This window comes from Ambystoma mexicanum, chromosome 2q (genome assembly GCF_040938575.1).
Source record: "Ambystoma mexicanum isolate Mex_15411 chromosome 2q, UKY_AmexF1_1, whole genome shotgun sequence".
NCBI lineage: Eukaryota > Metazoa > Chordata > Amphibia > Caudata > Ambystomatidae > Ambystoma > Ambystoma mexicanum.
In genome coordinates this window covers 1277586556-1277598674 of record NC_090924.1, presented here as the reverse complement: position 1 = coordinate 1277598674, position 12119 = coordinate 1277586556, and the positions used below count along the sequence as shown (strand labels likewise).

Genomic DNA, 12119 nt, shown 5'->3' with positions numbered 1-12119 from the left:
GTGAAAGGCAGTGTCTTGTTTGATAAAGAATAGCACAGTTCTATACATCTGACTATCAATCTGGAGATGGCATTCTTGGAAATGCAGTCTCCTTCTCTGCCTGGTGCTATGGAGACAAACAGTTGGTCTGTTTTCCTCAGCGGTCTGATCTTGTTTACATAGTAAAGGACCGCCCTACTCACATCCAGTGTGTGGAGTTTTACCTCAGCCTTGCTGGTAGGGCTCTGAAAGAAATCTGTTAGCTCATTAGACTGGTTTACGTGAAATTTAGAGATGAACTTAGGGTGAGTACGTAAAACTAACTTGTCCTTGTGTATGATAAAGATGGGGTACATTCTATGGGGTTAATTTGTTTAGACTGGCACCAAAATACAAATCTCCTCCACTTGTCGAAATAACAGCGTCTAGTGTTAGGCTTTCGTGCTTCCTTCAGGATATCCATACACGTCTATGGTAGGTTAAGGTGTCCGAACTCTGACTTCAGGAGCCATGCTGCCAAGTTCATTGAGTGAGGTTGAGGGTGCACTGTTTTAATCCCTGTGCTGAGTGAGCAGATTGGTCAGGCACGGGAGGTTGATAGGATCGCACATCGCCAGTTTGCACAGATGTGAATACCAAGGTTGTCTTGCCCACATAGGAGCAACTAGGATGAGCATCACATGTTCCTTGTGGATCTTGTTCACCACCTTCTTCATAAGAGGTGGGGGGGGGGGGAGGAGGAAGCGCAAGAAAATTTCCCTGACCAGTTCATCCATAGGGCGTTCCCCTTGGAGCCTGGCTGGGGGAACCTGGACGCAAAATCTGGGCATTGACTGTTTTTGCTTGTAGCGAACAAGTCTTTTGTGGGGGAACCCCACTGAGGGAAGAGGTACTCTACGACCCCTGCGTGTAATCTCCATTTGTGTTCCTCTGGTAGGGGATCTCTGCTCAGTGAGTCTGCCAGAGAGCGGAGTTCCCCTGAAACGTGCTGCGATGATAGGTACATTTTCCGTTTGTGTGCCCATCTCCAAATTTGTTGCACAAGCCTGGACCGATTTGGAAAACATGTGCCCCACTGTTTGTTGATGTAAAACATTGCTGTAGTGCTGTCGGTCAGGGCTTGCACTGATTGGTTCGCTAGGTGAAACTCGAATGCCTGAAGGGCCTTGAACACACAGTAATTCCAGCAGATTGATGTGGTTCTGTGCCGTTGCAAGAGGCCACAGACCTTGAGCTTTGTGATGAAGGTAATGAGCCCCCCATCCTGCGAGTGAGGCGTCTGTTGTGACAATTGCTTGCACTTCCGGATCGTGGAAGGGTTGTCCCTTCAACAGATTTTCTCTTGTCCACCAGCGAAGGTTTTGTACTAGTGTTGGCGAAACTGCCACTAGATCGTCCCACTGACCACTTGCCCGAGAGCACTGTTTCACCAACCACTGAAGCATGGGTTGCAGACGTGCATGTGGTACCAGGTAAATGCAAGATGCCATCATGCCTAGCAAACGCATAGCTTTGCATACGCTTATCTGGTGGCCAGCTTGATAATGCAGTATTTGCAGTAACGCGTTTTGGACTCTTTCCTCGGATGGAAAGACCAACCCCACTTCTGAGTTTATAACAGCGCCTAGGAACTGTTTGGTTGTGTTCAGCGCTAGGCTTGATTTTTTCTCGTTGATGGAGAAGCCCAATTGAAAGAGAAGGTTGAAAGTTTTCCCTGCAAATTAGGGGAGTTTCCCCTGTAATCAGCCAGTCGTCCAGGTAAGGGTACACTGGGATTGCCTCCATGCGCAGGTGCGCTGCCACCACCACCAGTACCTTCGTGAATACCCTTGGAGCAGCTGCTATTCCGAAGGGCAGCACTTTGAATTGGTAGTGCTGGTTCGCCATCTTGAAAGCAAGAATCTTCTGTGCGCTGGGAACATTAAAATATGAAAATGGGCATCTTTCATATCCAGTGTTCCCATGTAGTCCCCCCTTTTAAGCAGAGGGATTACCTCTTGTAGCGTAGTCATGCAGAATGTTTGTGGCTTGACAGATTTGTTTGCAGGGTGTAAATCTAATACTGGGTGCATTGTTAGATCTTTCTTTGGCACAAGGAAGTAGGTTGAATAAATACCCTTGTTTACCTGGTTGGCCGGGATGATTTCTATGGCATCCTTTTGGAGCAGCGTTGCGATTTCCTCGAGGAAGATGTTTTGGTCTTCTTTGGAGTGGGTTTTCTGGCGCGGGGTTGGTTCCGAGGTCGCTCGAGGAGCTCTGTACAATACCCACCCACCACTGTGGACAGCACCCATATCTGTCTGAGGTGATGCGCCCTCCTACTTGAGAGGCATGGGAGGGCACCTGAAGCGGGCTGTCGCTGTTTCGGAGGTGGGGTACCATCTAGAGGAGGAGCCCCTTCCCCGACAGTGGGATCTGCGTGGACATCTCTCGTAACCTTGAGAGGCATGGCCTTGATTATTCCCCCAGGATGTTCCGATTTATTTATAGCTTGAACCCCTCTGGGAATATTGTCCGCATAAGCGACGAACATTACTGTTACCCCTCTGGCCAGTGGGTTTGTTGGTCAGCTGGCCCAATGACTTCTGTGTATCATATTCCTCTTTTGCAGTTTTCAAGGCATCCGCAACGGCCTTTCAAAAGAGTACATTGGGCTCAATGGGCATATTGAGCAGAGTGGCTTGTGTCTCCTGCTTTAAGCCGGATTGGGGTAACCAAGCGCAACACTTAATAATGGTTCCCTCTGCAATGATTCTACCAGCGTTGTCTGCAGCATCAAGATTATTCTTTAACAAGCAACTTGAAGCTGCCCTGCCTTCTGAAGCCACAAGGGCCAATTGTGTCTTGAGGGCGATCAGGGGCTGATAACAAAGCGGAGACCTCGTCCCATTTATGGCAGTTATAACTAGCTAAAAGGGTGGAGTTATTAGCTATCCTAGCCTGAAAGGCAGTGGAAAAGGCCACTTTCCTCCCCATCGTATATAGCTTCTTACTCTCCTTGTCTGGAGGTGCCTCAGGAGAGGCCAGGGGTGTACCAGCTCTCTTTCTGGTAGTTGTAACAACTAGAGAGTCAGGCTTGAGCTGTCCCCTGATGTACAGAGGGTCTGATGGGGCAGGTCTGAAAAGCTTTTCTATCAGGGGTTAACCGCCCGCGTCCGATTAGGTGTTTCCAGCGAGGGTTTAATCTTTCGCTGAACAGACCGCAGGAGCGGGGATGAACTGAGTGACAACCTTCTTATTCCCCAAAATATCGTCAACAAAATCTTTGTCCTGTGGAGTTTCCTGCATTGCTGTATGGAAATGCTCAGCCGCCTTGACAAGCACGTCATTTAGTAGTGGCTGGTTATCTATAGGTGAATCCATCACAGGAGGATCCGGATTGACGGGAGAATCCATGTTATACATGTCTGGATCTGGGACAACCTCATCATCATACCCATAGTGAGGGTCTGCTGCCTCTTAATATGCATAGAGGTCCTCATTGTTCGAGTCAAGGTCATACAGGTCAATGACTGGGAGGTCTTGCACTATGGTTTTAGAAAGGGGTTCAGGGATCTGAGAAGCAGAGGCCGCTGTTGTGGGAGGTGTGGACTGAAAACTGCTGAAATAATTAGGGTATTTTTCATAAAGGTTTGCCATGAAGGTCATCCTGCTCATTACCCTATCAATATCCTCACATGAACATTGGGCAGAGCTAGGGAAGGACACAGGGTCAAATGGAAGTCCCCGATATTGAGGAGTGGATGGGACTTGGTGAAGGCTGGGCCTTTTTCTTTAGGGCTGAAGATATTGAATCTTGTGCCTGTGAGTCCTTACTCTTGTGAGGGGACCTATCCTCCTGGGACCTTTCCCCATGAGTGGTCTTGGAAGACTTCTTCTTGGACTCCCTACCTTTAACTAGGCCCTCTGGGACGTGCTTTTTTACCAAATGGGCTAGTCCCGCCTGAATAGGGAAGAAAGCTGAATTTCGGTTACGGGCTGATCCAAAGTCTCGTCTGCTGATGTGCGACGTTCGGGAATGGTTTTGCTCATGACGTCTGTTCTGTCTTTCGACAGTCGGGGCCTGTCATGTGGCAATCTAGATCTGGAGTGGCCAGAGGACAATGATTCTACGGTCCTCTCCCTAGATGTTGTGCGTCGATCTTTGTTCGACACACGTGTCGAGTCTCGGCCGTGGGTTGTGTGTTTAGTGGAAGGGGTTGAGAGTGCGCTACTGCCGCCGGGTGTTGTCCCCGTAACAAGGCCGCCGGCCTGTCTGATGGGGTCAGGGGCCTGCGCTTGGGAAACTGGAGTTTCCCCGTGGCCTTCTCCGTTGGATAACGTGGCGTTGTTGCCGTCGCTGAAAGTACCCTCCACGGTGACCTCAACCTGCATGGCGTGGTTGGCCCAGCGTTTGGTTAAGCGGTCCTTCAACGTCTTGGGTTTAAAGAGCTTACACGCTCAACCGTCCCCTTCGATGTGGTCCCGAGGGAGATAAAGGTTGCACACAAGGTGCTTGTCGACCCACAGGAACTTTTTGTTGCACTTGGGCCAAAATTTAAAATGGTTCCTATTCATAACGGAATGACACCGCAGTTAGGCGAGTGTAGTGTACGAAAATGGGCATATACATTCTGGAATGTCCTCCCCCCTCTCCCTACTGTGTGGGACGAAGCGGCCTTCCAAGGCCGGACGGATCCGTCGACGGGAGTCTTCGATGGTCGTTTCTTCACTGCTGTCGGATGATCTCGATAGTCGGTGATACGGATTATAAAGGATAGTATGAGAAACTATCAGTAATTTGTATAAATCAATGGCGATAAGCCAAAAGGAGAACTCCGCAAAATAGCGTCCGTCCTTTATGTGTGAGAGTTTCTTTGGACTATTGCATTGACTGGGCTCAGTGTACTTACCCACAGCTCACAACCTAATTCTAAAATAAGCCTGGTTGCTCTGCCATTCTACCAGATCCTTTGGGTAGCACAGACGTATACTAAGAGTTGTGGACCTGTACACCAAGGGATAGTTTATAGAGTCTTACCTCCAGGTGGACTTTAGGAAAACTCCCCTAATACCAGGCATAAGTGTATGCCTGTCACTCTAACATAAATGTTACAGGAGCAGTGAGGAAGGGGATTCAGCACTCCACATATGATGTGTGCTGATCTCACAAAAGGAAAAGCTAAAAAGGACAAAATATCTACCTACCCTTGAAAACAGTAGTTCTTAAGGGGGAAAAAAGAACATAAAAAGGAGAGCACAAAGGGTGCTGCTGTGTGCTGCAAATGTGAAACACATGCCTTTAAAAAGTATGGAGCAAAGCATGACTCAATAAAACAAAGTAAAAACACAATGGTTCCCATGGACAGATCAAAAAGAATGACGAGGGGGGAAAAAAGACTCTCCTCATTCAGGAGAACAAGAAAAAGGTCCAGATGTCCAGAGAAAAGTGCTGTGGGGGCATCACAGGTAGAGGGGATTTGGAGAAGAATATCCCCAACAGGATGCACTGATAGCAAACGAACGGTTTCCCTCCCACTCCCCCCCCGCATTTACAGAAACCAAGGAAGGACTACCACCACATTCTCAGAAGTCTTTGAGCCCTGAGCCTCAGTCCCCCTTCCCACTTTACTACTCCTTTGCTAACTCCTCACTATTGAAATCTTTGTTGCACAACACTCATTTCCATCAGATGTCCCACATGGCTTTCCATACTAAACACAGACTCCTACCCTGTCCATTTTCTATCAACAGGCCCACTGCACCCACCACTGCTTTCTCAACCCTTGCGCCACCCTTACAATTTGCCCACCAGAGCGTATCCTACACCACTACCAGAAAACAAATAACTAGTGCTTTTAACCTGTACTCAAACACCACATTTTTCTATACTTACATTCCCTTCTAATCTACTAACACCAACAAACTGTTAACAGAGCCACGTGCAGCAAGGTCAACATTATTGTCAGAATGATGCTATATAAATTGTACTTTCCTTATATAGTTACAAATGTTATGTATGCATAATAAATTGTGCATGTATCTGGGCCTTTTTGTACTTTGTTAACAGCCCATCCAGCGCCTAAGAGTAAAGCGTAACTGCTCAGGCACACCACTGATTGAGATGTATATGGCACTAATTTTATGGGCACCATGCAGTTTCACAGAAGATAGGTCTTCCTACACCAATAACCAGAGGACGGCGGAAACCATCCACCCTCCAGCAGTAATTTTCCGCCACACAGAAAGATGAAGACTTTCAGACTGAAAATGAATAACACTAGTGCTAGCATAGTTTAATGAATACACAATAGTTTTATTTAAAATATGATCTGACATACTTTATCTTCAAGAGGTTATGAAATTTATATTACATCCATAGTGAAACAAAAACATGTTTTTAGGGGATGGCGAAGGGAGACAAGGGGAGGTGTTCCCATAGTTTATGTAAACCCAATATGCCTGTGATAGAATTATGGAAATTTACAGTACTAAAAGCATTTTGCAACAATAGCATGACAAAAATGAATAAGAGCAACTACACCAATTGAAATGGGAGCAGTAAGGTGGGCAATGTCATTGCCAGCGCAAGAACTTCAAGTTTTGTCGTCTGTTCCTTCAAACACACGATTATTTAGGTCTTCATTCACGGTCGAATTGCAACCCATGATATGGCTGTACTGTACAAACCTTAAGAAGCCAATGAGCTCAACAAGTGATCGTAGTATTTACATGTTTCTCATTTTGGCCATTAGTTCTTCAAGACTTTGCTCCGAATCATTCACTGTTTCACCAGCATCACCAGAAGCAGCAGCAGCAGCTTTCTCAACCTAGATGTGTACAAACACAGACAAGATGACTTGTGCTAATTTCCAAACGGGTCAAACCACTGCCGATTTAACATCGCATTGCTTTTGAACTGTTTCAAAGTACTGAATGTTCCATTTCCACATGAAAAGGCAACTCGAAATTGTCAACAGCCCAATGGCGGTGCAGGCAACACATATAGCTGGCAAGTAGGACATCATGTCTGATGAAAAGATCCCACAGTTCATCACAACTATGGATGTTAGGCATGAAGCATCTAGAACTCCCATGGTCTGCACCACTGCCCAAATAACCTTTATGTTAGCCGTTGACCTGGAGAGGCTGAAACGCAGCTCTTCGAGGGTCTGACACCAAAGCTTAATTTTATTTTAGCAAAGTTTTAACTATGGTTTACCTGTTTAAACATGCACAAGTTCAGAAAATATGGACCCATGCATATATTTTATCACGCCTTGTACAACAAAAAGGCACATTTACAGTTTAAACGTGCATAATAAAATGGGTATATTAGGTGAAAATACATTGTACACACTGAACTGATCGGTATGAAACTGGGTGTAAATTTCACACCAATCAGTTTAAATAATTTACAGAAAGACATAACCGCATAGTGGTCCATCAGTACTGCCAGTATCAAGGTTGGAGAATTTCTTCCAAGGAATACAAACAAATAAAATAAAAACACACAAAGGCAATGACAGCTGGTGCACAGGCTGGGCTCAACCTCGCCTATGTGTGCAGTGGCTTCCATGGGCCCCACCAGTGGCCTGGACACCTCCTTTGTGTGCAAACCTCATCAGGGGATATAACCCTCCAACTGTCAAGGTGACCTATGCCCCGCCTCCATCATCAAGGAGGGAGCTAAAGAATTAGCACCTTTCATTACAACTCTGATAAACTCCTCTTTCAAAAACTGCTCTGTTCCTGATGACCTCAAAGAAGCCTGGGTCATCCAGCTTCTCAAAAAACCTAGCCTAGGCCCTAACATTCCCACCAATTATAGGCCTATCACTACGGTTCCCTTTCTCTTAAAAAGTCTTGACCGTGCTGCCTTTATCCAAATTCAAAGACACCTTGAAGACAATCTACTAGGCCTCCGTCAGCCCGGCTTCAGACCCAGACACGGTACTGAGACGGCGCTGTTGGATCTAAAGATTCCGATGGATAACCTGAAAGACAAAGGCAACTTGGCCATCCTCCTCCTTTTAGACCCATCAGTAGCATTTGACCTGGTAGATAGACCATAACATTCTGACTAGACACTTAACCTCAGCGGCTGCCTTCTCACCAAGTGCTGCCAGTTGGATTCAATCCTTCCTCTCCAATAGAACCACTAGGGTCTTTGCGCCCTCAGCTACCGCACCACCAGTTCCCACCCACTGTGGAGTTCCACAAGGCTCCCGTGTCTCGCCTACGCAATACAATATATTTACTAAGCTCCTCTTTGACCGTGTTGACAATTTGGGCGTCACCTACACTAATTATGAGGATGACACCCAGATCCTCATCACGCTCACTGGCTGCTATACCAAAGATACTAAAATGATCAACGACATCTATCTAGAGATCCAAGCTTGGATGGCCACGCAGTCTTTGTTTAAACAACAAGACTGAACTTCTGATCATTGGTTCCCAAGCTAGTTTAAACAAATTAGACAAATACTACTCTGCATTTACCATGGATGGCACCATAAAAGTCTTGAGTAAAGGCACAACGTTGGGGGTCTACCTAGACTCTACTCTTTCACTAAAATACAAGTCAATACCACAGCCTCATCCACAGCTTACACTAACACTCATAAATGCATGCAAACCGTTCTTATCCACCAACAGTTGCATTACACTAGCTAGAGCTTTGATAGTCTCGAAGCTGGATTACTGCAATTCCCTTTTCCTTGGGTCATCCGCACAGAACATAAACAAACTTCAGGTTCTTCAGAACAATGCCTTAAGATCGGCCCTAAATATCCCTCGCTCCAGTCACATCTCATCCTTCAGAAGAGAAGCACTTTGGCTACCCATACGTGACAGAATCACACTACGGTCGCTAGTCATTACCCACAAGTGTCTCTCTAATACGGCCCCGAAATACCAGACAGATAAATTCTCGCGACATCAGTCAAATAGAACCACCAGATCTAACTATCTCAACCAACTCTCAATCCCAAAATACAACTGGCAGGGGAATCCAGTTTTCCAGTGCTAACAGCCAAGTGCTGGAACTCCCTCCCTCCAGACATTAGAGCAGAACCTTCTTTTTGGGCCTTCAGAGCCAAGACAAAATCCTGGCACCTAGCCCAATCGCCTATCTAGCACAGCTAACACTCGTGTTACAACACTCATGGTATTCCCTGCATGTCTGTAATGATCTAGTGTTTTTGTTTATAAGGTGATCTGTATGAATGTCTGCTGAATTTGATTCTTGGTAAAATCTTGCTTTTTTCTGTCTGTATGGGATCTGTCCACTGAAACTGATTCTTGTAAAAAAAATAAAAAAAATAAATCTTGTTTTTTGTCTGTAAGGTGATCTGTAACCCACCATGTACTGAAGCATAAGCGCCCAGATACCCTTGGGTGAGGTGCCCTATATAAGAAAATAAACTAAACTGGCTTCCATGGGCTCCACCAGTTCACTGGACACACCTCTCCTATGTGTGCACTGGCTTCCAAATCTCAGGCCCTTCTATATGCTGGGCCAGACAGACACTTTTTGCTATGCTTCTTTAATAAATGACACACACCAATTATTCTCAACTTGTTCATATTGGGGGCATTTTCATTTATATCTTTTCCCACCGACTTTCTCACTGGACCTTTTTTTAATCTGTTCCAGACTATGGACCGGCTTCTAACAGTGCGGTGCTATCCTATGCAGTATTAGCATGGATTCTTACAATATTTACAGTGAGTGGGAAACCCCCCAAAGAACAGGTTATTTGGCCATGTTTGTTCTGAGGAGCGGGCTTCCACATGTTTGCATAATTAGAAAGTCTTTACCCCAAGTTATCAATGGTAACGCAGACGTGGACCCCTTGCTCACTGATTACAGAGACAGTTTCACCTTGCTGATGAGGCCCAACAAGGCTGAAACGCATGTCTGGGGTTGCTGTTGGTAAGCTTTTGCAGAGGAAAATTGCCTTGCATTTTGGTGCTTAACTGTCCTGGTGGGTGGGACCATAATTATATGCACATGGATATTTCTCCTTTGTGAAAAGTACTGTGGACCATCCCGAGTGGCAAACCTCCTTATGAACAGGTTATTTGGCGGTGGTCATTCTAAGTAGAGGGGCGCCCACATTTTTGTATGCATTCTTATAATTTGTGCCTCCAGTAATTTGTAAATCTTCATCACTGGCCCGGTTGCATCCTCTGAGATTCCTTTTTAGTACAGGTCCTTAATAACAGGCTTCAATGTTACATGGAGATCTACAATGTTGCAGTCCCACTGGACTTTACAGATGTTGCAAGGCAGAAGGTGAGTAAACCTCTTTTTTACAAATTGCTGCGATCCAGTGACTTATCCTACCCGGACAGGCCTCCCGTAACTGTTTCTTTAGCAGTGCACACCAGATACATTCATGGGATTGTACCTTTAAGCGCTTGCTCCAAGGCCCCTTATGAGTTTCTGCTGGGCAGGTGCCCAAGCCAAGTTGGATTTCTCCAGAAATCACTCCAAGGCATGGTAGGCCTCTGTTAGGTTTGTTTCCCTAAAGTCTAACTGTGGCAAAAGTTTATAAAACTATCCCTTCGTATACAGGTCCCAGCATCTAGTATAAGTCTGTACTACTCAAGGCTTTGGTAGTAGGCAAAGCAGCCAGGTGTATTTTCGGAGGGAGATGTGAGCTGTAGCTAAGTACAATTAAACTCAGTAATGCATATGCCCAAAGAAACTCTTACATATTTGTAGTTCTAGTAAAATAGTGATTTTATATACACATGGTTAAAGTTAAATCTCGGGCAAGTAAGTACTATTTCAAACTAAGCAAAATAATATAAAACTAAAGCAATACTTTGTTAAGAAGTATACATGCAATTGAACACAGTTCAATGTGAGTAAAATCACTTGTTATAGCAACACAGAAAATGTTCTGCTGTAGGAATAAAAAGGTTAAGCAACACGAACAATAGCAGGTCAGTACTTTTAAAAAAATTGAATTACTTTTCTGTAGCCTTAAGGCTTTAGCAGACCACCCCCATCTAGGTAGGAGTTCTTCAAAGTCAGATTGGAGGTAAAGCAGATAAGGCACAAATGCAGAAAAGGCAATGTTCCAGAGGATTCTTCAATTACTAGTAAGTAAAGGACTTCAGTTGGTCAAAAAGGTTTCAGGGACCTTGGGGAAGGCCACCTTTACGCGCCCAAGCGTTAGGCCTGGGCGAACACCCAAACATTGGAATCAGCACTCCAGCAACAAAGGAGCGACAGAAAGACTCAAGGTATGTACTATCACGAGTAAACAGTACCTGAGGAGTTATGAGGAAGATGCAGCTGAATTCTTTCACGGTGCAGCAGTGGTGCACCCGGCCTCCTGTTCCTTGGTCGTGGTGACGAAAGGAGGGACTCTGGAAGGGATGCTGCAGCAGCAGTCAAGAGAAAAGGCTCCCAGCAAAGTATTCTTCATGCTCCAACATTGGTCTGCAGTTTTGGCGCCTTTTTACAGGCTACAAGGGTGAATATTTACCACCCGGTCAATCTGCCTCGATTCATTGGTCCTGCACTCTGGTGAGAGGACTTTGGGGAGGGGGATCTTGCCTCTGGAGGTCCATCAGTAGTTCACCAAAGTTCTGGGAGGGTTCGTTCATGGGAAGATGACGCACTGCAATACGGTTGGAGCTCCCAGGATATTGGCGGTTTGCAGCCCAGGAAGGTCTCAGCATGTTGTGGGATGGCTAATTTTGCAGGTCCTCTGTTGATTAGAAAATGGGTTCAAGACAGCAGTAGTCTCTTCACCGTTGCTGGAAGTGGCTGCAAGCGTCTTTGGTTGTCGTCTTCCTCAGTTCTTCTGTTCCAGTGGTCGACTTGCATTTTTGCCTCAGGATCCTCGCCTTTTATCAGGAACCCAAACTCATCCTCTGCAAACTCTCCCTGCAGTTTACACAAAGAGGGGGGGCTGTCCAATTAGGACAGCCAGGCCCCCCAGTGGGAACTGGTTTTTCCTCAGGCACACCAGACAGCAGAGTTTCGGGATCCTCCTCAGTTTCCTGCCCTCGCAGACACACTGGAACCTCTGCGGGCTTCACAAAGGATCCCACAGGAGACAAAGGTCAAACCAGGTCCTTCCCCACCCAGGCTAGCAGAAGGACCAAGAAAGGACAAGCACACAATAAATGGCAAT

At 46.0% G+C, this 12119-nt stretch overlaps 1 protein-coding gene across 2 annotated transcripts in view; it reads right to left on the bottom strand.

Annotated features, from left to right (window-relative positions):
* Positions 1-6253: 6253 nt before the first annotated feature.
* Positions 6254-12119, bottom strand: part of UBA5 (ubiquitin like modifier activating enzyme 5) — a 131483-nt gene continuing 125617 nt past the window's right edge. For both annotated transcript variants that reach the window (XM_069648693.1, XM_069648694.1), the window contains exon 12: positions 6254-6788. In XM_069648693.1, coding sequence (XP_069504794.1) covers positions 6687-6788 — 102 coding nt within the window. In that variant the 3' untranslated portion in view covers positions 6254-6686. The remainder of the gene's footprint in view (positions 6789-12119) is intronic.